Genomic DNA, 26,505 nt, shown 5'->3' with positions numbered 1-26,505 from the left:
CGCCCCGCGCCGCGGCCCCGCCCTCCCCGGGCCTGCGCGCGGGGCGGGCTCTGGCGGCCGGGGTGTCACACACGCGGCGGTTCGGGAGGCGGCGGCGGCAGCAGCGGCAGGCGCCGCCGGGACGGGCACGGGCGCACGGCTCGGGCGGGCGCTGGCTGCCTTCCTCCGTCGCTCGTTCGCTCTCCCTCCTGCTTGCTCTCCGGCTGGGGGCCGGGCTGCCCCCAGCGCTCTTGGGAAGGAAGAAGGGGGGGGCTGAGGACGCCGACAAGTTCCCGTAGCAGCCGCAGATTCCGGCCCAGGCGAAGGCTGCGGTTCCGACGGGGCAGGAGCGCGCTCCGCCGCGGAGCGCACGGCCAGAGTGTACCAGACGGGGGGCGCCCGGGCCTTTCGCTCTCCTTGGGGCCGCGGGCCGGGATCCCATGAGACGCGCCCGTGAGGGGCGACAGATCCGAAGCCGGGGAGGCGCGCGGCAGAGGCGGAGGGCGGTGCTGCAGCTGCTGGAGGCCAGGATCCGCCGGCAGGAGGCGGCGGAGAGAACTTGAACTTGGCGTCGGGAGCGGGCGCCCCGGACGCCCCCCGCCGGGGCCGGGGCGCCGAGGGACCTGGGCCGCAGCGCTGCTCTCCGAATGGCCGCGGCGGCGGACCGGGCTCCCGCGCCGCGGCCCTAGGCGGCCTCTCGCCATGGCCAAGTGGCTGAACAAGTACTTCAGCTTGGGCAACAGCAAGACCAAGAGCCCCCCGCAGCCGCCGAGGCCGGACTACCGCGAGCAGCGGCGCCGGGGCGAGCGGCCCTCGCAGCCCCCCCAGGCCGTGCCGCCAGCCCCCGCGGGCGCCTCGGCGTCCTGCGGTCCGGCCGCCGCCTCCTGCTTCTCGACCTCGTCGGGATCGCTGCCCGACGACAGCGGCAGCACGAGCGACCTCATCCGCGCCTACCGCGCACAGAAGGAGCGCGACTTTGAGGACCCCTACAACGGGCCTGGCTCTTCGCTGCGCAAACTGCGCGCCATGTGCCGCCTGGACTACTGCGGCGGCGGCGGGGAGCCGGGCGGGGGCCAGCGCGCCTTCTCAGCCTCGTCCGCGTCGGGCGCCGCAGGCTGCTGCTGTGCCTCCTCCGGCGCAGGCGCCGCCGCGTCCTCGTCTTCGTCCTCCGGCTCCCCGCACCTCTACCGCAGCAGCAGCGAGCGGCGGCCCGCCACCCCGGCCGAGGTGCGCTACATCTCCCCGAAGCACCGCCTCATCAAGGTGGAGAGCGCCGCGGGCGGTGCCGGAGACCTCCAGGGGGGTGCCTGCTCTGGCGGCCGCACCTGGAGTCCGACGGCCTGCGGTGGCAAGAAACTGCTCAACAAGTGTGCCGCCTCGGCCGCGGAGGAGAGCGGGGCCGGTAAAAAGGACAAGGTAAGGCGTCCCTTGGTCTCACCCCTGGTTCCTGAGACACGGTGCGCGTGGGTAAACTGAGGCAACGCTCTGGTTCCTACATCAGCTTGGGGCTAGGACCCTGAGGTCAGGGATCCCACGCTGCTTCCTAGTTCTGCCCCCTCGCACGCGCTTAATCCTGGATCCTCGGCCTCCTGACACAGTCTCTTTAGCTGCTGTTCCTAGAACGTCCCCTCTCTGGGCCCACAGCCAGGTGCCCCCTTCGGAAGTAGTCTGACGGGAGCATCCTACCAACCTAGACCGAGAAAGACAGCCAGCCCTTCCATCCCCCGAGGACTGAAGTCTGAAAGTCAGAGCTGGCACGGATTTAGAAGAGCATTTATTCTTCTTTACCCCGTCCCCCCATTCTGTGGATGGGAAACTGAGGTCCAGAGCTGGGAAGGGACTCGCCCGATATTACGCAGCACTCTTGGTGGCAGATCCGGACCGGCTGTCTTTAAACGTGCATCTGTAAATTCCTCTAAAAGCCCTGCCCTGCCCCACCCCTCGCGCCAGGTTGCCAAATCCGAGCGGCCTTTTGTACTGGAGCTGCACCGGGAACCCCCACGCGTGCTTTTCCGGTTGAAATGTGCTGCCTGCAGGATCTCTCCACTTCGACCAGTCAGTTGCTCCCGCCGTGCACAGAAGGGGGTCCGGTCAGTCAATCCATCCGGCTGGAAGGAGACTCACCCCTCCACTCCTCACCTCTTCCTTATCCCACCCCACCCCCTACTGTACCGGGAATGTAGGGGATGAGTTTATGACAACCCCCCCCCCCCCCCACACACACACATATTAGGCCATTTTGATCCCTCTCTTTGAAGCAAACCAGTTACAGCCAAACTGGGCCCCCACTCCTCCTCCTTCACACTCCTGTGACACCCTCCCTTCCCCATAAAATAATATTTGTTCTGCCTACTTATGGTGGAAGGCAGTGTTTTGATTATATCTGAGGCCCAGTGCCCTGCGATGTCTGTCAGGCTGACGTCCCTCTTGTTCTCCTCATCACCCCCACATTTTCCCAAAGGTAAACTTTTGCGCAGGCGTGGGCTGGGGAAGACTGCTAGAGAGTCTGAGTTCCTTTTAGGACTGGATGTCCAGACAGAAGGGAGACAGGCTCCTACCTGCCAGCTGGTGCTAGGAAAGGGATCTTTTTGTTTTTCAAGCGGGAGGACTAAAGGGATCCCCCTCTTTTAATTTCTCTGCTTGGCTTCTCTCTGAGGCCCCAGGTCCTGAGAGTCTCCCCTCTCATCTGGGTCTGCTAAAGGGTGGGCAGTCAGTGGAGGATCCCACCTACCTCTGGGACCAGTTAGGGGGCACACTTCTGAAGCATGAACTCTGGGCTTCCTACAAGAAGCTGGGAGCCAGGTGGTTCCCCCAGGTGCTGCCTTGGAGGAGGGGGAGGTTTCTCTGGGAGCCTCCAGGATCAAAGGCTTACGGCTGATCTGTGAGGGAAACACCAAAGAGGCTCTCTGCTGCCTTATGCATGGCTCAGGCTTGGCTAGGTGCTGGCTTGGGAGACTCTGAAGTTCCCGGGTATTATGGTTGGTTTGAGCAAGGCCCCACCAGTGAAGGTAGAGAGATTCCCAGTTAATGGTGCTGACCTTCTGTGTCCCCTGTGTTATTCCATAACCACCTCCCAGGCGGGCAAATCCTTCTCTCTCACTCCTTGTGGTTCTGCTGCTTGCTAAAGTTTTCTTTAATGGCTTTCAAAACTTTAGTAGGCATTTTTTTTCCTAATTACAATTAAGACTATTTCAAATACTGAGGGAGGGATAATGTGTTTTATAGCTGGAATGTCAAATGTGTTTAAGAGTTGGCTTCGTTCACCATCATGTTATTTTATGGGTCTTTTCTGTGCCCTCCTCTATTGGGTGCTGGAGCAGCCCCCCCTTGAATTTTATGGCCCAGGCTGCAGTGCTAATGATGAGTTCTGTGATGGGAGTGCTGTTACAGCAGGGGATGAAGTGGAGGTGGTCAGGGAGGGCCATTGTGGGGGAGGGGCGGTGACGATGGCTGGCTGCCGAGAGCTTGGCACTTTAGGGGATGCCTTTGTGGCTGGTATCGAGAGGTTAGAGTTGTGCAGGACCCCAGAGGGGCATCAGGGCCCAGGTTAGGAAGGATCTTGTAAGCTAAGCACAGTGAGGACCAGTGAAGGGATTTAGCTGCTAAGGGAGGTTAGCAGATTATTTTTTTTTATCTCTCTTTGCTGCATTTCACCTACTAGGTTGTGACTTTGAGACCTTTGATCTTTTAAGAAATTGTTCTGATCCAGAGACAGGAATCACAGCTACCAGATGTTCTTTTTAACCAGGAAGAGGGGAGGCAACCACAGAGGGCCACACTACACAGTGGTTCTCAAACCAGAACTTGCAGTGCTCTCTAAAACACTGATTCATCAAGCCTGCTGTGGGTCCTGAGAATGTGCATTTCTAACAGGTTCCCAGGTGATCTTTGCTGCTGATCCTGGTATCACACTTTTGAGGACGACTGATGTAAAGTGGCTTCTCCTTAACGCTCCCCCTGGGTCTTCTGATTGGAACTGCTTTGGGATGCAGAGACTCTAGATCCCCTCATCTCTGCCCTCTGTGTGGGGCTGTCTCCTCATCTGGGGCCACCACCCATTCCTGGTCAGGCAGTCAGATCGCAGCCTGGTTTTGGCATTATTTTCAGCCAGACAGCTTTTGGAAGCCCGGGCGTACTATAGATCACCCCTGAACACCTCGGAGCCTTCCTTCTGCCTCTCACACATGGATCCAGGAAAACCTACTTCTGGTACTCCATTTAATCTCAGGCCCAGCTTCCTTCTATCAGTTGTTGGGGATAGGACAAGAACCCATAAGGCTGTTGAATGCCTCCCCACCCCCCACCCTGTCTGCCAGGCCCTATGTTTGTTTTTAACATCAGGCCTCAGTTGGGAGTTACTGTGGTGTGAAGTAGAAGCTGTGGGTCCACAGATCCTCCTTTTCGGTGCCTCCTGTGCCACCTCCCACCACAGGGGTTCCACCTCTTGCCTCCCTCTGTACCAGAGCCTTTCTGTATCACACACTTAGGCGTCGTTTTATTCTCCCAGTGAGTTCTATAGTGTGTGTGCGCGCGCACACACACACACACACACACACACACACACACACACCCCAAGCATCCAGTCTTGGGTGTTTTCCCTTTTAGAATCATGTGGAAGAGGGGAAGGAGTGACAGCTACAGAAGACTTGTCAGTAATTTCTAGCATAAGTCTCTGGAGGAGATTGTCATACACTGTCTTCATCATTTGTTTCCCCTGGGTTTGTCTTGGGGAATTTCTTGAGGTCTTTACCTAGGAGGCAGCTTTGAGCTGGATCTAGAGATGGAACTGGGATTTTCTGTGCAGGGGAAGAGGTGACTGCATCCTGCATCACTTCTGTGTCAGTGCTGTGTATACGTGTGTGTGTAAGTTTGCATATGTAAATGTGTGTGAGTATATATGTGTGTACCTGTTCATACAGAATCTCAGCATGGAGTATGTTCCTGAAAACCAAAGCTTTCTTGCAGCGGGCCTCCCTTAGTGAATGGGAGATGATGTCAAGTAGGCGGGAAGCTGAGTTTGGACCCCCGCAGGGAGTCCTTGAAACTGGTGAGCCAGGAAAGGGACAGACTCAGAGCTATGATTGAGCTGTCACAGTGGGGGGTGGGGGTGGGGTGGGAGAGAATGGGATCAGAGTTAAGGGACAGTTATAGTCCAGGTAAGAGGCTGAGAGAACCTGAGCTTCCCGGAAAAGAAAATGAAACTTTAATAGATAGAAATATTATTCCTTCAGGTTGTCTTTATTAAAAACTAACAATGACAAAAGAAGCCAGTAACTTGGTAGATCTCCCTTTGTGCAGCCAAACAGGTCTCATCCCGTTATGTTTTCTGCTGAAGTCTTGTTTCTTTTATCATAATTAAGTAAATGTTTCCACCACAACCGAGAAAGTCAAGATGCATGATGACATCAGTTTCCCAAGTTTTAAATACATGCTAATGTGTGTACCAACACTTTATATTTTGTCAGCATCCACAGGGTTGAGTTAAATAACACGTTTTCTAAAGAATAATATCATGTCTAACCGTTTGTTTGTTTGTTTTTTGTTTTTAAGATTCAGCAAACAGTTTCTGAATGGCCTGCTAGACAAGGGATATTCAGAGAATAAATGGTGGTCAGCTTTCCAAGAAGGAAGCTTCTCAGTTTGCAGTTGAATACCAGCTTTGCAAAGGTCTAGTCTGGGAGACAAATACAGCTAGAGAGACCTGAGGAATGCCAAGACAGAAGTGTGTGCAAGGGACTGGTAGGGCCTCGAGTTATGGGAAGTCAAAGAGAGCTTTCAGGAGGAGGAGGAGGTGATATTTGAGCTGACTCTGGAAGAATGAGTGGGAATTTCCTAGGCCAGGAACTGCTGAGGAGGGCTGTCCATGAAGAAGGGACAGGACAGCTTGTGCCAGGGTCTGAAGGCTTGGGAAAGAATGGTTTAGAGGCTCAGCAGGGCAGGTATTATGGGGGATTGCAGAGGGGGTTAGAGCCACAAAGGGAAGAGGGTCTTTCATGTGCCTTGCTGGGGAGTTGCAACTTGTTTTTTGGGGCTTTTTCACACGAAATCATTGATGTGTGGCTTGACTGAAGCCAGAGTCAAACATAAGTTGTCAGTTTCCATTTTGGTTAACAAAAGGTAAGAGCCAAAGTTAGTGTCTGTGGTTTGGCTTGGGATATTCTTTTCTTTTTAATTTTTTTTAATGTTTATTTTTTATTTTATTTTTGAGAGAGAGAGATTGAGCATGAGCAGGGGAGTGCAGAGAGAGGGAGACACAGAATCTGAAGCAGGCTCCAGGCTTTGAATTGTCAGCCCAGAGCCTGACGTGGGGCTCAAACTCAAGAACCTGCAAGATCATGACCTGAGCCCAAGTTGGTCGCTTAACCGACTGAGCCACCCACGTGTCCTGAGATACTCTTTTCTTTGAAGTCCTGTCCCTTGAAAGTAGTGTGAGAGAGATGTTGCATATCAAACCCATTTTTCTGCATTGAGTCCCCAGAAGAGAAATCTGTTCTCTAGGCTTTGTGCTGACCACTTAATTGGTCATTTAATCCTCACAATCACACTAGGAGAGGTTTAGATACTGTATCAGTTAGCTATTGCTGCATAACATATAACCCCAAACTCTGTGATTTTAAAAACTAGGGGTTAGAAACTTTTCTTAAAAGGCCAGAGGGTGGGTAATTTTAGGCTTGAAAACAGTTGTGTCTCCATCACAACTGTTCAACTCTGCCCTTAGAGCTGGAAAGCAGCCATAGATGATATATAAATTAAAGGGCATAACTGTGTTTCAATAAAATTTTGTTTACAAAAACAGGCAGCTGACCTATGGTCTGTAGTTTCCAACCCCTCCTTTAAATGATAAGCCTTTATTATTGTCCACAAGCCCACATGTCAACTGAATAGTTTTTCTGGTCTCAGCTGGGCTCATGTAGGCATCTGTGGTCCATTTGGGGTGGATGTGCAACCCTACTGATCCTTGCTGGTCTCTCTTACATGCTTGGGGTAGCTGGTTTAGGATGGTCTTGACTGAGACAGTCAGGCTCTGTTCCATGTGGTCTCTCATCCTCCAGCAGGCCAGCCTTGTTCCTATGATTGTGGCAGGGTTCTAAAAGAACAGAAGCCCATGAGGTTTCTTGAGGTTGGAAACTGGCACACTGTTCCTTCTACTACATTCAGTTGACCAAAGCAAATTACAATGCCAGCCAGGATTCAAGGAGAGAGGAGGAGGGTCACCTGGGTGGTTCAGTCAGTTAAACGTCCCACTTGGGCTCAAGGTGTGATCTCATGGTTCCTGGTTTTGAGCCCTGTGTCGGGCTCTGTGCTGACAGCTCAGAGCTTGTAGTTGCTCTGGATTCTGTGTCTCCTTTCTGTGCTCCTCTCCTGCTCATGCTCTGTCTTTCTCTGTCTCTCAAAAATAAATAAATGTTAAAAAAAAATTTTTTTAAACAGAGGAGAGAGGAGGATCTGCATAATCTCATGGCAAAGGGCAGGGATACAGGCAGTCCATTAACCGAGGCCTTCAATACTATCCATCTACCACAGGTAGTATTACCCTTATTTTATAGATAAAGAAACCGACGCCTCAAGGTTAATGACTTGCTTAATGTTACACAGCTACCAAGTGACAGAATCAGGATCACATCTGTGCGATCTGAATTCCAAGTTTATATGCTATTTATCAATTTGTTGTACTATTTTCTGTGATTTAAATGGAGATAGTAGGGCTCTGATATTTACTGAAATGTGCGTTGTGTGTCTCCTCCTCCCTTCACTTAATGTTCCTCTTTCTCCCCTCTGCCCTAATTTCCACCCCATTCAGTCTGGGCTTTGGGGGTCCCCAGAAGAGACCCCAGAGCTGGCTTTTCTCTCTCCCTCCCGCATCTGCCTCCGAGGTCCATAAATGAGATGTTAATGAAGCCCTTGAATTATTTTATAGAGAAATTCTGTGCGCAGAGTTGGTGCTTCTCAAGGGACAGCTGCGCAAAACATGTGTCTTGTAACTGTCATGTCTTCTCAAATGAGAAACACCAAGCATTCCCTGCCTCCAAGGATTGGTGACGCTGTATGTGCTGCTTGGGGGTGGGGGTGGGGGGAATAAATAAATACATAAAAATAACCAAAAATCTAATGGTACCTTGAACTTATCAAAAAGGAACCTAAGTTTCCTTAAAGGAGATCAGGTGACCATCCTCTAATCTGACAATCTCGGAACAGGATTGATTTCCCCCGACTTAACCCCCTAAGACTTGACCTCATCCTCTCCCCGCCCCCAAAACATTCTGACCCATAAAATAGACGTTAAAGGGCAAATTTGAAACAGGTGTGGCTTCCTCTGGTCATTTAGCAAAGCTCAACTCGCCTGTGTCAAGCGCTCCCCTGGGCAGTTTATCTTGGGCTGACTTTTAGATCTTGTGCTGAGACAGCCAAGAGGTAGTGGCCTGTGGGAGAAGGGGGAGGTCAGGTTTGGCCCTAAGAAATAAATTGGGATGTATAACTTTGAAGCAGAGAGCTGGGATGCTGGCTGGCCGATGGCAGCACCTGTTGGCATTCTGAGCGGTGGTGGTGGGTTTCCTGCTGGATGGAGACAGGATGCAGTGGTCTCTACCATCCTGACTTCATGACTTCTATTTGGCCTGTGTTGCCATATGCAGGCCACTGTCAGGAGCTGTGTGGATACAGGGATGAACCAGGGGGTATGTGGTGCCTACCCATAAGGAGTTTATTGGTGAGGACACAGGAACCAGGTGAGAATACAGATTTATGTGGCGGAATTTATCAATAAAGTGGTATGGGTGAGCTGAGAGCCATTCTGGCACAGAGGCTATTCTGGGCAGAACCTTGATTCCTTGGAGGTGAAGGTAGCACCTTCTGAGAAGAAGAAGCACCTTCTGAGGTAGGTGCTACTGTCCTTCCCATTTTACATATGAGAAAACTGAGGGACAGAGCTGTTAAATAACTTGTCTGAGGTCCTACCACCAGTAAGTGGCAGAGATGAGATTTGAAACTGGATCCAGAGTCTTTGTCTTTGGCCACTGTGCCATACCCCCTCAGGCTGCGCAGTCTCATGCCTGAATTTCCTCTGCCTTATTTGTGGCTAGACTTTATAAAAAGCCCCTCTGTTAGCCTTGTAGGAGCAATTGATTCCTACATCTATGTAAGTATTCCATAACTTAAGAGCACTTGCATACCTGTAGTTAATTTGCTTTGTAGAGTCAGTCTGTAAGGAAAATGCTATAACCCCCATTTTACAGATGGAGAAACTGAGGCTCTGGGGAGGTGTGGAGGTACTTCACAGCAGGTACTGGCTTGAGTCAGTGGCCAGGCTATGGACCTTCTGTTCTGAGCCCAGTGCCCTTTGTGCTGTGGGTGTGGAAGTGGTTTGGCCAAAGCTCCAGTCCACAGGAAGGGTGACAGCCTGATTGATTTCCGGTTCTTTCCATGTTTTGATTCTGAAATACTTTACTGAGACCATTAAGGAGCATCGACAGAGGACCTTGCTTCCACAATGGAATTTTCCTTCTCTTCCTGTTTGGTATTTTCCAGTAATATTTCTATTAATGTTTCACTTTCAGAGGCACTAGCTTCCTGAGAGTTTTTCGCTTTCTCAACTGCTGAGCCAGGAAGAATTGAATTTTCCTCTAAGTCATTCAGTTCCTTTCCATTTTCTCCAAGGGGAGCGCTCTCTGGATTTCCCATTATGCTGTAGAGGAAGGATCTTGGAGGTGGGTCCAAGGGATGGAGAGAGAATTAGTCAAGGCCTTGGGGAATGACTCACACCCTGTGTTTTCCAAGCAGGACTTAAGAGTAATGGTCAAAAAGGGGCTCCCCAAGGTCCACAAGGGGAGAAGTAACTTGACAGGTGGGTGGGGGGAAGTGGATATCACTGGCCCACTGCTGGGCCTTCACTTACAGGCTGGACCTCCAGTCCTCAGCTGGACCATGAGAGCTTATATCAAGACTTTTCTCCCCATTCATTCATTCAACAGATATTGTTGACCACTGCTTATGTGCTGGGGATTGTTCTATTGAGGTACTGGGGATAAAGCGGTGAACAATACAGATAAAAATGTGTGCTCCCTGGGGTACCTGTCTGGCTCAGTCAGTAGAGCACGTCTCTTGATCCAGGATTGTAAGTTTGAGCTCTACATTGTGCAAAGCGTTTACTGGAAAATGAATGAATGAATGAATGAATGAATAATAAAATCTAAAAAAAAAGTTTGTGCTCCCCTGAGTTTGCTCCCTCATGAGAGGAGTCAAGCAAATACAGTGTGTTGGGTGGAGAGTGTGAAAGGTAAAGCAGGTTAAAGAGGCTAGGGTGGGCCAGAGTTTGAGATATGGTGCAGTTTTAGATGAGTTCTCAGCTGTGCTGAGGATGTGAAGGCAGGATTCCCATGGTTTCAAGGGCAGGGCCTTCCGCACAGAAAGAGCAGTCAGGGCAGGAGCCCAAGTCAGGAGCAGGACCGGGGGGCATTCAGGGAAATGAGCATGACTGGGTGGGAGAGGTGGGCTGGGGAGGTGGGGAAAAGTGGGCCAGGGAGACTGAGTATGGTGTGCCTTGGGGGCACTGGAAAGGTCTCTCAGTTTAAGTCTGAATGAGACCGTGAGACAGGGAGTGGAGGGTTCTGAGCAGAGGAATGATGGGCTCTGACTTGGGTTTTGAGAGGATCACTCTGGCTGCCTAGTGGGGAACAGCCTGGAGCGGGGTGAGCAGGAGGCCAGCTGGGGCACCTGCGAATGTTGGATCAGGGGTGCTAGTGGTGGGTGAGGAGAAGACACCGTGCTCAGGACACATCCATAAGGTAGAGCTGCAGGATTTCCTGACAGATGAATGCCACGTGAGGTATGAGGGGCAGGAGAGTCAAGGGTGACCCCGAAGTTCTGGCCTGAGCAATAGGGAGGATACCAGAGGACAGTCATAGTTAAGCCTTGATGGGCTTGACCCAGCGGCTCAGTCCTGAGGCTTAAAGCAGGACACATTCTGCCTCCCAGGGTTCCTGAGAACCTGGAGGAGGCACGGGTGACCTCCGGTCCATCCCGGCTGGGGAAAAACACCCTATATGGGAGGTGGGTTTGGAGGAAGGTGCAGATGGGACATCCCAGACAGAAGGCATCCTGTCCACATTGGTTGAGATCAGAAGGGGAGTGCTGCTGGGTGCATACAGGTGTGGCCAGAGCCTGGGACTCGCCTTGGTGTGACTGCCGGTGATGGAGGAAGGTGGCAGGAGTTGTGTGTAAAGGGCCTTACCTGCCACTGGTCTGAAATGGCCCCAATTCTCCAAATTCAAAAGAAGCAACTTGCTGTGTTGCATGCCTGAGCCGGACACTACAGAAGGGCAAAGATGAGTGCCATGGTTATGTCTCCAGGGACAGGGCTGGAGCCTGCCTGCTTTGCTGAGCAGAGCATTTCATTGCTGAGCATTTGTGATTGTTGGGAAAATTCCCCCTTCTATGGGGCCCAGCAGTACGTGGGCCACAGGGAGGAGGCAAACAGAAGTAGGAGGAATGGGGCTTTCCTGGTTTCTCCAGGCCATGACTAAATTCTGAAAATGAAAGTGACTAGAAAGTTCTTTACAGTGAAGCTTCACTTTTTTTTGGATGTGCACTCCCAGAAAGCCAGACAGCCCCATAATCCGTCTGGTGCATTCCAAAGCCACGCATGTGATTTGGAGCCTGCGTGGCATTTGTGGAATGGTGCAGCCTCTACCTGCTCCTCTGTGGGGGCGGTTGTGAGTTGGCAGTGTGCTGAGGCAGTTCCTTAGAACCACAAGCTTGGATTTTTAAATATGTTTCAAGGTTTATATCTGTGAACTTTTTCTCCCCCTTTTAACAAAACTAAGACAAGTTTGGTGTAGAAAATGCAGATAAGCAAAACTAGCAAAACTAACAAATTCTATAATTCAAAGAAATCATCATTAGCATTTCACTATTTTTCAATTAGCCATTTTTTCAACGCATCTATCTATACATTTTTCCCAGCACAAAAATTAAGTAATATTGTACGTATTTATTTATTTTTTTTGTTTAGAGACATGGAAAGATGTCTCCATTATCTTAAACATTAAACAACAGTAATTGAATATCTATATCATATTCAGTTAGGCTTTCCATAGTCTTCCCTAATTTAACAGTGCTCTAACGACCATCTTTGTAACAGAATTCTTAGCTTAAGTCTCTGAAGGTTTCCCTGGGACTGAGTCCCAGAAGGAGGATTGTTGGGTAAGAAGGGGAAAATTTTGATATGTGCTTTCAAATTGTATCCTAGAAAGATTTCACACATTTACGCCTGTTTTACTCTAATCCAATTTAGTTTCATTTGTAATTTCTTGGGTTACTGGTGTCCATGTGCTTTGACCATTTATGTTTCTTTTCTAAAAGTGTATACTTATATCTTCTGTCTGTCCTTTCTACGGTAGGGTTTATAGGTTTGTTTTGTTTTGTTTTGTTTTTTGTTTTTTTTTGAGAGAGAGAGAGGGAGGGCAGAGAGAGAAGGAGATAGAATCCCAAGCAGGCTCTGGTGGTGTCAGCATAGAGCCCAACCCAGGGCTTGGACCCACAAACTGTGAGATCATGACCTGAGTCAAAATCAAGAGTAAGTCGCTTAACCAACTGAGCCACCCAGATGTCCCTGTGGGGTTTAGGTTTATCTTTTTATTGATTTGTAAGAGCTCTTTGTGGATTAAGGATGGCAGCCCCTTACCTGCCATTTGAGTTGCGGAATAGTTTTTATTTACAGATTTATAATTTGTGTTTCAGTTCTGTTTGGTGATTGCTGTTGCTTACACCGAATCGTTTTCTGTTATTAAATAACTCCCAGTGGTCTTCATGATTTCTGGAGTATGCTGCTTAGAAAAGTCTTCCTTACTCCAATGTTAATCTGTATTTTCTTCTAATAGTTTGATTTTTTTTTTAACATTGAAATCTTAATCCATCTGGAGTTTGATTTCAGGGTATGAGGTAGGGTTTTAATTTTGTTTTTCTGAATGACCAGTCTGTGTCGGGGCATCTTCTCGTTTCTTGCTCTGTGATCTGTATTTCTTCAGGTGCCTTTTTAGGCTTAAATATTTTGACTGTCTCGCCGTGACTGAGTTTAGGTCTTATCAGCCTATTATGATAATGATGATTTCGCCTTTTCTTCATAAAAATGACACCTTGTGTCTGCAGGTACCCATGTGCTTATTACACATTCAATTTCTGACACCTGAGGGAAGTAACTGGGTATTAGCGCTTCGTCTTTGGATGCCAGGTGTGACACTGTGGGCGGGATGAAGCCAAGAAAGCCTCAACCCACCTCTGGTGGAGTCGGCATCCCCATCCAGGATCAGGGGACTGGATGTTTGTATATATTTGGGGTGACCACATTCTGTGTTCTGCCCTACCTGTGGGGCCTTATCTGGGTGTGTCTGCTTCAGCTTTCATATGATGACTTGTGGAGAAAGGGATGCAACATTCAGTCATCAGTGCAGCGACCATTTTTTAGATACCTACCATGTTCCAGCACTAAGCTAAGCCCTGTGGACATTCAGAGATGAGTAAGCCCTGTTCTCATCCTCAAAGCCCAGGAGGGGTATTGGAAAGGCCCAGGGCTCTCTCCAATGCAAGACAGAGTTCAGTGCCAGGATAGAGAGACAGGTGTAATGACTGAGTGGGGAGGAGAAGCATTGGAGCCCAAGGTGGGCACAGGCAGTAGTGGAGCTCTCTGTGGGTAAAAGAGCTCAGACTTGGGGCATGGCTAAGACTTGAAGGTGTGGCATATGAAGACTACAGTATTTTGGTCACTTGGCTGTTTTTCACACCCACCAAAGTCCAGCTCAAGTGATACGACTTCACAGAGTTCTCCCCTCATCCCCAACCTTTCCTGTCCTCCTTAGCCCAGGTGTCCTGTGTCTTAATCAGCAAGAGACCCTTTCTGAACCCCTGCTGCATGTTCCTCTTTCTCTGGCTCAGGCTGTGTCAGGATAATCCATCTTGTAGTGTCCGCTGTGAGGTTTGTGACATTAATGAATTGGTGTTGATGGCGCAAATTAAGTCCGGGAGTATTCACCGGGAATAAACCAAGAAAAAAATGCAGATTTTTGAACACTGAAGAACATTTTTATGGTCCTAAGAGGCTGAGGGTATCTACCTAGTTCATTATATTGTGTGTTACATCGCATCACTGAACACTAGACCAGCCCTCATAACACATTAGAATCACCTGGGGAGCATTTTTGAAAATTTTCAGTTCCCCACACTAACTACCATCATGGCTCCCTGGGCATCAGTATTTTGGGAAGCTCCCCAGATATTCTGATGCATGGCCAAGGTTGAAAGCTGCAGTCCTGGACCTTAGTTTAGAATTCCAGGGGAGCCTGGGGATCGCTCAGTCCAACCCTTCGGCATCCATGCCTAAAAACCTCCAGTGATGAAGGGATTCATCACTTCCCAGGCCACATAACTTACCCACTCCTTTGCACAGCTGGGCTTGAAAGGTTTTCGTTTTTTGGGGTTTTTTTTTTTGTTTTTTTTTTGTTTTTTTTTTTTTTTCTGTTCCCTCCAGCTTAGCACAGATTTGTTGAGTACTTGGTGTTACAGGAGCTCTGCTGGCTGACTTATTTCTCTCTGTAGACTCTACTGTTGTAGTTGGACTCCTTGAGGTCAAGTAGAACCAGTCTAACCTTACTTCTTCTACATGATGACCCTCAGATGTGTGAGACCCTCAGATGTGTGATCATATCTTCAAAGGCAGAGGGAAGCTGCAAGTTGTAACAGTTCCCCATAGAGCCAGGTTCCCAGCCAGGACACCCACTGCTAAGGGCAAGTACCTTCCAGTATTACAAGTGTGGAGGGCACTGATGGACCCCAAGTCCAGGACATTCCTGGACAGGAAGTGGCAGGCTAAACCAGGTTCTGAGTGGGTGGCCTGAGGTTAGCGCTGAGGAGTGAACAGTGCCAGTGCATGACCCAATGGGGAGCAAGGTTGGATTATCAGGTGGATTTGGGGGGTCCAAAGGAAAGAGTAGAGGAGCAGTTAGGAGTAGCTTCCAGGGGAGCAGGTGGGATCTTGCCACCCAGGACCTCAGTCCCAAACAGGTAGAAGTAGAGCAGAAATTGCCCAGATGAGAGCGGCATTGTGTAGGAGGCTAGGCATTCTCTGTCCTGGTTCTTCGTCCTTTGTGGGGGGTAGCCAGCAAGGCCATGAACCACAGGTGCCCAGAGCTATTGATTTAAACACTGTGAAACCCTAATGGTGTCCAACCGTGGTGGTGTGAAATGAGTACCAGCTTTGGGGTCAGAAGTCTGGATTCAAGTCCTGGCCCTGATGCTTGAAAGCTTAGTAACTTGGGACAAGTGATTAACTTCCAGGCCTGGAATGCTGCATCTGTCCTAATGTGGGTTTAACAGTAATAGATGGCGTTTCCTGACTGCTCACTCCATGCCTTGCGGCTATGTAACACTTTCCATGTATGATCCTCATGGCAGGTCTTTGATGTGGTCCTATTAGAATCCCCTTTTTTAATGTGAAACATTTTGGAGATGAGGTCCAGGGGCAGTACACAGGTCATTGTGAGGCTTTAATAAAATCATTTGTTTAAATGGCTGTGCACAATGTCTGGCATGTAGGAAGAGCTTTATGAATGTTTTCATATTCTTTTGGCCACAGTCTATCCTAGGCCTCAGCCTGGAACTCTGGGCTTCCTATAGTCACAGTCAAGCCAGTGGAGCTGCCCTGTCTAGCTTGGTAAAGGCATCCTCAAAAAGTAGGCCTGTCCTTATTTTGATGGTCAGTTTGTATTGATCCATGATACCTTGCAGTGGGAGAGTAAAAGTAAAAACTATTCCTGGGTCATCATCCTGTTCCAAGTTCTTTATATAGATTAATTCACTGAAGTCCACAACACTCCCTAGGAGGTAAATTCTATTAAAAGTCCCATTTTACAAATGGGGAAACTGAGGCAAACAGGGCTTTGTTGTTTGTTTTGTTTTTAGTACCTTGTCATAGATGATGCAGCTACTAAGAGCTGCAGATGGGGGGCCCCACACAGTTAGTCTAGCTTCTGTCTACCCTTAATCTCTGTGCTAATAGCTATAGGGCACATTGACAGAGGTCATAGTTCTATATCACCTGGTAGTCTCAAAACCATGATGCCAAAGTCATTTACAAACCAGAGAGTTGATAAAGCTTCTGGTTTGTACCAGGTACTCTCTATGTGTTCTCAGGATAATGCTGCTGGAGGAGAATTCAGAAGGCTTCATGGAGGAGGTGGCACAGAACTGGGCCTTCTTGGAAAGGGAGCATTTGGGTATTTGGACACTGGTGGGTGTGAGGAGGGCATCAGGGGTGGGGGGCACTGTGAGCAGTCTCAAGTGATGGAGGGAGAGGCAGTGAGAAGGTGCAAGGGGACAGACGCCAGAATGGGAGCCGAGGCCAGGTGTCGGAAGTCCTGAGGGCTAGACCACAGAGTGTGCTCTTTATTCTATAATGGGAAGTGGTAGAGCCAGGGGGTAACAAGGTCAGATCTGTGCTTTAGGAAAACCGGTCTGTGTGCCGCTTAAGAGGACTGGTTAGAGAGGGTGGGAAGGGGGAGACCTAAGCGGAGCTAAGAGGTGGGGACCCCAGTTAGGAGACCTCAGATGCCTCAGGCAGAGGGAGAAGGGCCTAACCCCAGTCTGGATCCTCAGGCTGCAAAATACCGTGACTGACTACTCAGGCAGCTTGTGATGACACCGGTCAATGGAGGAAAATTGAGCACTTGTCAAGCACAGGTTTGCCTGGATCACCTCATCAGTAGCTGAGATGCCTTGTGTGTGAGAGTTTGTGAGTTACCCGGTCCACCGGGGCCTTTGTCCGCGTTCTGTCCGTCAGACACATCTTGTGCCAGGGATTCCTCCTGGGCCTGGGCTGGGAATGGAGGTACATCTCCACGTGTGGTCCTGCCGGTGGGAGAGTCGGACCAGAGGTCTTGTGTGAGTCCGACGGCACCTCAGCTGGTTGTTGCTGCAGAAACGCAGAGCAGGCAAGGGCAGAGCCACCACACGGGCAGCCTATCCCTGAGGGAAGCTGTGCAGGTGGTGGAGATGGGGGAGGGGGCAGTGTTTGTTCTTGGGGGCCGCAGAGCTAGTCCCCCGGTCTTGGACCGAGGCTCACTCTGCCATCGGATGGCAGCACCTCACAGAGTTGGACGTTGGGGCTATCCATAGAAGGTAGAAGGAAGTCATGGTAAAGCTGTGAGTGGTGTAGCTGGAGCCTTCAGAAGAAGGGAATGCACAAGGGAGAGGAGAACGCTGGGGCTCTGTCCAGTGCCAGGATGCTGACCTTTAGAGGACGTCCTCTGCAGGGAGAAGCTCTTTGAGAAGCAGTGAGCGCTCAGGAGCCATCAGGTCCCCAGAGGGGAAGAAACATTAGCCTTGATGAAGATGTTTGCTGGGCTCCATCCAAGGATCCCCTGAGGATCACCAACCAATTCCTTCCGCATTCAATACTGGATCAGAGAGGCCCCTCTGGCCAGCAGAACATTCTTTCTGAGCCCAGAAGAGATACTTTGTAAATAAATATCCAGGAATAATGTGCCATCAGTCCAGCTCAGGGGGCTCCTGCTGCATGCATGGGGCACACATTTGGGGAATTCAACTGTCAGTCAACTCCTGCTTGCTGAGCTTCTGTGGGGCTCGGGATCCATCTGAAAGCCATCTGTGGTGTGACTGCCAAGTGACAAGATGGTGGGAATTGGTGTCATCACTTCCTAGTCCCCCACAGGATGGCTGAGAACATTGTTGAGGCTCAGATCACACACACACACACACACACACACACACACACAGGCCTTGGGCCTGAATGTTGTCAAAGTGCAGACACCAAACCCAAACTTGCTACTGGGGTCTTGCCTTCCTTCCCCTTGTCCCACCCCATCCTGATTTTTGTCTGCACTCTTGTTCTGATTCTTTATCACCCACACACTAGGACAGAAGTGGGCCTCATCTTGAAAAAGCTGAGGAACTTATCTCTATCCTTTATTTTGAGAAGGCCTTAAAGATTATTAGACATGAAGCCTCCAGAGGAAGCAGAAATTGCTGAATGTGACAGCTCGCAGAGGGATGCTGATTAAGCAGCTTGGAAGTAAGAAGCTGTAGTCAATGGATAGGGGTGAGGGCTCATTCTTGATTTTTTTTTTTTTTTTTTTTTGTACGATTCAATTCCTCTCTTCTTAAATTAGAAATGCCCTTTTTACACCTGTCTGATCCTTTGGGGAATGGTAATCCCAGAAAATCTCGTAACCCTTTGCTCTTGATGGTTTCTTCTGGTTTTACCTATTTCTCCACAACCTCATAAGCACTTCACAGTATTGGATTCTGTCAAGTTCAATGGCTCAAGGTTTTGTTTGCACTCAAACATTCCTTACTCTGAGAGTAAATTTCAGTTTTACACTTACAATTCAGAGTCATTTTATTTTGGACATTTCTGATGGCCACCTTATAGTTATGGATGGGAAAGGGACTTTAGATCTGTAAAGGGTACTGAAACAAAACAAGAAGTTTATATGTTCTTATCTTCCCCCAAACTTTTTGTTTAAAAAATTCAAAAAGGGAAATCAGGGCTTCCCTTGAAGGAAGAAGCCAGGCTTCCTTAGATCTGTGTATTTGAATTTCAAAGGCTTGTTTGAATGTGAAAACTAAGGACATCTTGCCTTCACAGTCTAAAAATCAGAGACTACTGAGTTAGATTATCATTATAAAGTTTATTCCTATAGTCATTAGGGGCATGACCTGTTCTACTCTTTAGTTCTTTAGTGGTAAACGAGAATTGTCCCCATTGCTGCATTGGTCCATGACTGGATGGTCAAAACATTGACAAACATTCACAAGTGGATCCAAAATCATAGGGTATGTCTTGGGGATTTGTACCAAGCCATGTGTGTTGCAGATTCATGCATTGATTTTAGAATAGCCACATAGTACCTGTTCAAACGCTGGCCTAGGGGCCTGTGAGAGAAGCAGTATAGGACAGTGAAGGAGCACTGCTCAGGCTTAGTCTGGATTCGGAATTGAGGGTCTGTGATTTTGGGCAAGTTGCTTGACCTCTCTGAGCCTGTCTTCCCATCTTTAAAATGAGAGTGCTCATCCCTATCATGAGGTCAGCCGTTGAGGCTGCTGTGAAAAGACTTAATAAATTAAAGTTACCCTAGAAGTGTTGTACACTTGGTTCCAGGTCAGAAAGAGTAACAGCAGACAGTGAGGGAACAAGACAGAGAAGCTGAAAAGTTGCTGCTCCATGACCTAGTGTGTGCCCTGATAGGAATTTATCCTGAGGATAGAGTGAAGAGAGTCACAGTGACTTAGTTACCAGTAACCGACAGCAATTGGGAAAATGAAAAACTGGAAATCCCCTAAATACCCAAGCATGAGAAATGTCTAGCATGTGCCACATGCTAGGGGAGAGGGCCACAGCCAGCCAAAGTGGAGTTGAGTGACTCAACTGCAGAATAGTCAAGAGGGGAAGGGGTTAGATATAAAAAGCTAAATATTTGTATTCTCCCCCCTACCCCATTCCTACATACCTATGTAGGAAAAAAGCTGTAAGTAAATAGATCCAAATGTGAACAATGGTTGTCACTGGAAGATTGGGTATTTTTTCAGATTTTAAAAACAAACATTATTTAATGGCAGAGATACTTTTTTTTTGTTTGTTTTTTGTTTTTTTTTTTACAAGCTAATGATATCTCAAGTGCAGAGGAGAATGAGAAGGTAAGCCAATGCAGGCTCTCTGCCTCTCAGCCCTGCCATCTGAATGAGTTGTTGAACTTCAAAGCCAGGGCTGAGAGTGTCTCATTGTGTTGGAATGTGGGCAATGAGGATCACAGGAAGTGGTGACAAGCCCTTTGTTATATAAGCTCACCAGGCTTGCTCGGTGCCAGCGCTGGCCCTTGGTGCTCCATCAGGGGCATCATCTGTCTGTGTCCGTGGTCACAGCCTGAGCCTGGGCAGGGACCTATATTATCGGAACTGTGCTGCCAGGCACAGGAAGCCACAACTGCACACCCTCTCTCCTTTAACTGCCGCTGGTGCATTGGGCTGTTATTCCACGAAAGGAGAAAGGCCATTGTGGAGGGATTTACTGGCTTTATTCCCGACCTGGAAAGGTATGGGGATTTTCCCTTACCCCTTTGGAAGGAATATATCCTGGCTGCCTCTAAAAGCCCAAACAACCTGCTTTTCATCTGCTTCTGTTTCTCTGTTCCTATTTGTGTGTGCTGTGTTTACAACTGTGGTCGGCTGAAGGAGTTAGCTGGGAGAGGGGACTGTTCCCTTGGGCTGGGAATGTTGCTGCTCCAAAGGCAGATTGCAGTTTTTCCCCTCTGTTAACTTCCCTGTAGGAGGCAGGCAGAAGCGGGCCTTGCACATGACAGGTGCCCAGTGAAGCCTTGCAGTATTGAGGAGTTTCCTGTATGGAAGGGTGTCTGTGTGTATGTGCTTGTGGGTAAGAATCGTAGAATATTGCAACGAGAAAATATCTTGCTCTCATGCCTGAGATTATGAGCTGCTTTTTTTTTTAAGATTTTATTTTTATTTTTTAAGTAATCTCTACACCCTACGTGAGGCTCGAATTTACAACCCCGAGATCAAGAGTCACATGTTCTACAAACTGGAGCCTGCCAGTCGCCCCAAGCTGCTTTTTATTGAACACCCATTGTATGCCGTACTCTGTTGGGTGCTTTAGGTACATCAAATCACTAATCCTCCCAGGAGCTCTATAAGGAGGATATTATCCACTTTTCACATAAAGAAACAGATTTAGGTCAGGGGGACATGGCCAAGGCCTATCTTCCTTGTTTTTGTTGACATTCCCCTCTTATTGGATACCAGGGACTCCATTCCTGGAGAACATGTACTCATTTTTTTTTTTTTTTTAATGTTTATTTATTTTCGAGAGACAGCATGCAAGCAGGGGAGAGGCAGGGGCAGGTGAGGGACTGAGGATCCAAAGCAGGCTCTGTGCTGACAGCAGACAACCTGATGAGAGACTCAAACTCAGAAACCATGAGATCACGACCTGAGCTGAAGTTGGACGCTTAACCGACTGAGCCCCTGTATTCATTTTTGATGTACCCCTGAAGCTCCTGGCTTAGAACCTGGAACACTATAGCCACTCTGGATAAAAGCCACCATGGCTGGGTGACTTTTGACAAGTCCTAGCCCCTCTCTGGGCCACAGTGTCTCCATGTATAAAATAACCAGCTGTTCTTCTCTATCACAAGGCCCTGTCGTTTTCAAAAAAAACTTTCCGGGACAGCCATCCCCCCTGTAGGTTCCTGTGGAATGTGGTTGGTCTTGTAAGAAGTAGTCACAAGCAACTGAGGCTTTTTTACTGTCAGGCTCAGGCCCAAACATCAGATGACTGTTGTCCCCAATTAATAAGACACAAGGAATAAAGTTGCGTAACTTTATAATGAAACCTCATTTCTCACTGCGGTTTTAATTCATCCAGCGTCTAAGGCACGCGTCCTGCCCCTGGCAAGCTCGCATGTTTCATTCCTTGGCGCAAACACCCACCTTTTCACCTGAATTAGTTTGGAAAAGCCTTGGGCAGTTTCCAGAAATTAAATCTAGAGGATGGAAGGTTTACCACCCCAAGATGTTCAAAGAAATGTGTGGCTTCCTGGGGGGACCCAACTCAGAGGGGAGCCCAGAAGGGCTTTGGGAAAAGTATGTTGCCTCCCAGGGTGGTCACTTGTTCTGGTTGGGTAAGTTCCCATGTGTGTCACATAGGAGCCACTGAACTTTCTGTAGACGGCCAGCCATTAAGTGTTTTAGGCTTTGGGGCAACTACTCATTTCTGTTTCTGTTGCAGCTATTCATTCCTGGCCTTGCAGGGCACAAGTGGCCAGAGACAATAGATAAATGATCAGGTGGGACTGAGTTCCAATAAAACTTGACTACAAAAATAAAACTTTGCAGACCTCTGGTCCAAAACCTTAGGCATGGGGCTCCTGGCTGGCTCTTCAGCAGAGCATGCATGTGATTCTTGATCTTGGGGTTGTGAGTTCAAGCTCCATGTTGGGCATAGAGATTACTTAAAAATAAAATCTTTAGGGGCACCTGAGTGGCTCAGTTGGTTAAGTGTCCAACTCTTGATTTCGGCTCAGGTCATGATCTCCCGAGTTTGTGAGATTGAGCCCCGTGTTGGGCTCTGTGCTGACAGCACAGAGGCTACTTGGGATTCTCTCTCTCCCCCTCTCTCTGCACCTCTCCCACTCATGTGCGCGTGCGCTCTCTCTCTCTCTCTCTCTCTCAAAATAAATAAATAAACTTAAAAAAAATCTTTTAAAAATTAAAAAAAAAACTTAGGCACATATCTTCATAATCATAGCCTATGTTCACTTGTTCCTTCTGTGTTTTATACAAACCTGTTTTGACCTCCTGATTGTGTGGAAGTCCCCTCCCACCGCCTTGCTCTTACAAGCCTTCTCTGACCTAGACATGCCATGAGATCTTTGATCATTACTTAGTTGCACAAAAGTTGGCCATGTTCTCATGTCAAAAAGTTTGTCCTTTTTTTTTTTTAATTTTTTTTTTCACGTTTAGGTATTTTTCAGAGAGAGATAGGCAGAGTCGAGTGGGGGAGACACAGAATCCAAAGCAGACTGCAGGCTCTGAGCTGTCAGCACAGAACCTGATGTGGGGCTCGAATCCACGAACTGTGAGATCATGACCTGAGACGAAGTCAGACGCTCAACTGACTGAGCCACCCAGGCACCCCCCAAAAGTTTGTCTTTAAAGATGCATCATATTTTCATACAACTGTGTGATCCTGTGTAGGATCTCTTTTTGTATAGTCTGGTTCATTATAAATGTTTAGGAAATCGATATATTATCAGATGGCTCACTATTATAGCCTTTTCAACGTTTTTAATTTATTTTTGGGACAGAGAGAGACAGAGCATGAATGGGGGAGGGGCAGAGAGAGAGGGAGACACAGAATCGGAAACAGGCTCCAGGCTCTGAGCCATCAGCCCAGAGCCTGACGCGGGGCTCGAACTCACAGACCGCGAGATCGTGACCTGGCTGAAGTCGGACGCTTAACCGACTGCGCCACCCAGGCGCCCTATTATAGCCTTTTCAAATGCTGTCAGAAGAAAAACATCACACCTGATGTCCTGTAGTGCTTAAGTCTTGACTCTCGTGGTTGGTCCTTCATCTTCTGTCTTTCAAAAGTGACTCTGGATGTGTCATTTCTTAAACACTCTTCATTGGCTTCTATCATGTCTAGACTCGTAGCATGAAGTTCAAGCTGACCCTTATCTCTCTGAAAGGCTTCCCACTGTTTCATGTTTCCTGGCCCACCAGCTGGAAACCTCTTGCCTTCCGCCAGGATTTTACCTACATGTCCCTCTATCTTTACATGTATTGTACCTTTTTCCTCTTCATCCTCCCCAGTCCAGCTCAGCTGTCAAGCATTCAGGAAGCTTCCCGGTCTCCCACCCTTCCTTTCTCTATGTACCCACGTCCATGCCACTGGCAGGAGCTGTCACACATCTTGTGGCTCCAGGACAGCAGCAGTGAGAACACCCCACACAGCCTGGAGTGGGCCCAGGAATGCTCATCAGATGAGCGGCCTCATAGAGGTTGATTGAGGGTCCAATGTTCTGTGACACCCCAGGTCCCCAGATCTCCAGTAACTCCAGCATAGGGCAGCTCCCCAAACCACAGGGCCCTCCAGAGCAGCCAGCACACTCTAATGATAGGCACCTGGTAGGCCTCCAGCAGGCAGAATGGCTTTGGTGCCCACCTTTCTAGTGTGGTAGTGTGCTTTATAGGTGAGTGGGTAGGTGGGCATTTGAGAAGAGCATCTTCCTCCTTCCGCAGGGGTGGGTGGGAGCAATAATAGCTACCAAGTATTGAACACCTCCTGTATGCAGAGCTCTAAGCTAGGGGTTTGTGTGTGATCTGCACAGGCTTTGGGATGATGGAACCCAGGGATCCTTCAGCTCCTTTAGCATCATTCCCAGCACATAGTAGGTGCTCAACAAAGATTTTTTTGTTTTTATATTTTATTTATTTAAAAAAATTTTTTTTTAGTTTTGAGAGCGAGAACACAAGCAGGGGAGGGGCAGAGAGTAAGGGAGACAGAAGATCTGAAGCAGGCTCTGGGCTGACAGCAGAGAGTCCGATCCGGGGCTTGAACTCACGAACCTTGAGAGCATGACCCAAGCTGAAGTCAGACACTCAACCAACTGAGCCACCCAGGCGCCCCACAACAAAGATTTTTTGCATGAATACATGCATTAGACCAGAAGGAGGTTTTTCTGGAAAGATTTGTGGCCAGATTGAAGGGCCACAAATGCCCTACTAAGGAGTTAGTTGAGACTTCAGCCCACAAGGAGTGGGGACCCAAGGACAGGTTTGTGTAGGGAGGGACATCTGCATAACATGTGTCACGCTTACCCCATTATTTGCCCTTTCCGGTGTGGCTGAGATGCCAGATAATGAGGTGTTGAGCTGCACAAAGCTTCCTTGTGCCGGAGAGAGGCAGGGCTGGCCTTGAAGCCAGTTGGCCACTGGCCTCCTCCCTATAATTTATGTGCAGTGGCAGGTTGGAGTGGCCTCCTGGCAGAGCCAGGGCTTGCCTGCCTCTCCAGGTCGCCGCCTCAGCTTGCTGGCTGCAGCACAGGGGCCATGGCCCTGACACGAGGCCTGCCCCTCTGAGCCTTCCCTGTTGCCAGCGTGTTCTGAGAGGATTAAAGGCGCCTGCCCAGCTCTCCCCAGGACTTGCTGACTCAGCTGATGGTTCCTGTGGCAGGGGACGGTAGGGGGGAGTACTATTGACCTTCAGTTTCTATCCCCACCACATTCTTACTACACATTCCCAGGCTCGGTCACCTTGGGCTTCCCTTGCCTAAAGGCAGCTGGCCCCACAGCTAAGTGGTTTTGCCCATCTGCCCTCAGAGACCACTTTTCCAGGGAGGATGCAGCTCACTGTTTTCAGACTGGGAAATACACCGTTAAGATGTCAGTCCCTGGAGTCTAAGTATGTAGAACTGTTAAGTCGTTCACGGGGGTCGGGGTGGGTGCAGTTAGCAGTTCAGTTCCCTGCACAGGTACTGGGGGAGCCCACTGGCCTGGGCAGTGGAGAATGTAGAACAGGGCATTATGGAGTAGGTAGGGAGAAGGAAGCCGGGGCGCAGGGCAGCAGACACCAGGCTTTCCACTGCATGGCAAAATGGTCACCATTACAACGGAATCTGATTGATTGATTCTGGGAAGGGGATCGGGGCAGGGTCCTTGGAAGAGGTGGGAGTAGGTTTCAATCTGGCCCTGAAAAGTGGCTGCAGATAGAATGAGTACTCCAGGCAGAGGGCACAGTTTGGCCCAAATCATGGAAGTACAGGTGGGTCTGGTGGGAAAGGTGTGGGGTTGGAACTCATAAGGAAAACAGGTGGGACTCTGGGTGATTTCGCAGAGAGAGGCATTTGAGTGGCTCCAAGGACCTGGCCAAAGAGTGATGTGGTTCTGTGACATTAGTAATGGGTCTGAGGGGCCCCTGTTTGGACCTCCATTACCATAGGGATGCAGAGAAAACCTAGGGCCCGGCTCATAAAGGGAATTAAGAGGAATTTGATTTCTAGACTGGGCTGTGTGTCACCCTAGGAAAGCCCATGCTTGGCCAGGCTGGACATGAGCCCCTGCTGTTCTGGCTGTGGCATCTGTTTCCTTGGGCTGGCCTTCGAAGAGCCTGTCATGGTGATTTCTGAGGGAAGCCAACAGATGGGCAAGTTGGAAATGCCTCTCCCGCTGAGGCAGATCCTTTCTTAGGCTCCCAGCTGAAGTCGGAGGCAGGGGAGCACTGGCCCCTCACATGGGTACTTGATAGTTTGCCGTGGGCCCTCACATTTGTGTTGTCTCGGCCACTCCAGGAGGCAGAGCGAGCGGGCCTCCTGGGGTAGAGAAGTGAATGGCTGGAAATCACCCAAAATCAGGGAGCCCCTTGAGCAGGGCTGGGCCTCCCCACTCCCAGCCCAGTACATTAGTCATCACACAGCACAGTCCCTTAGTAATTAAAGGGCATATGCACAGTTTGGAGTTGAGGTTTGCAGTTAAATGACAACTGGAGATAATGGGTGATTTCACTAATACATACTAAGCTCCTACTTTGTGCCAGGTGCTGTGCTAAGCTCTTCTTTGCTTCCTTCTTGCAACAACCCTTGTCATAGGTATTTTTATTATCCCCAATGAGGAGACCCAGGCACAGGAGTTTATTGAGTAACACGTGCAGCACCCCAGCACAAGACAGACATGGCATTTGATCCCATGTGGTCCCACCATGGGCCTGTTTAACCCAATGCCCCAGTGCGTTTGTGAGGCCAGACATGGGCACGGTCCCCTCGTCTGCCTTGGCACTCCGAGCATGCTTTATAATTAGAACAGACTGCAGCTCCTGTTAATGACTTCCTCAGGGGATCCATACTCACAAACTCGGGAGAAAATTGAAGAATGAGAAAGGAAATAGGTAGAGAATGAGGTTGTTTCCACCGAGGCCCAAAGCACTATTCATAAAAAGTGTATTTGAAAGCC

General features: G+C 49.2%; 1 protein-coding gene across 3 annotated transcripts in view; it reads left to right on the top strand.

Annotated features, from left to right (window-relative positions):
- The first annotated feature begins 61 nt into the window (after positions 1 to 61).
- Positions 62 to 26,505, top strand: part of SHB (SH2 domain containing adaptor protein B) — a 136,751-nt gene continuing 110,307 nt past the window's right edge. For all 3 annotated transcript variants that reach the window (XM_049626776.1, XM_049626788.1, XM_049626779.1), the window contains exon 1: positions 62 to 1,395. In XM_049626776.1, coding sequence (XP_049482733.1) covers positions 682 to 1,395 — 714 coding nt within the window. In that variant the 5' untranslated portion in view covers positions 62 to 681. The remainder of the gene's footprint in view (positions 1,396 to 26,505) is intronic.

The sequence above is a fragment of the Panthera uncia genome, chromosome D4, assembly GCF_023721935.1.
Source record: "Panthera uncia isolate 11264 chromosome D4, Puncia_PCG_1.0, whole genome shotgun sequence".
NCBI lineage: Eukaryota > Metazoa > Chordata > Mammalia > Carnivora > Felidae > Panthera > Panthera uncia.
This window is presented reverse-complemented; position numbering and strand designations above follow the sequence as displayed.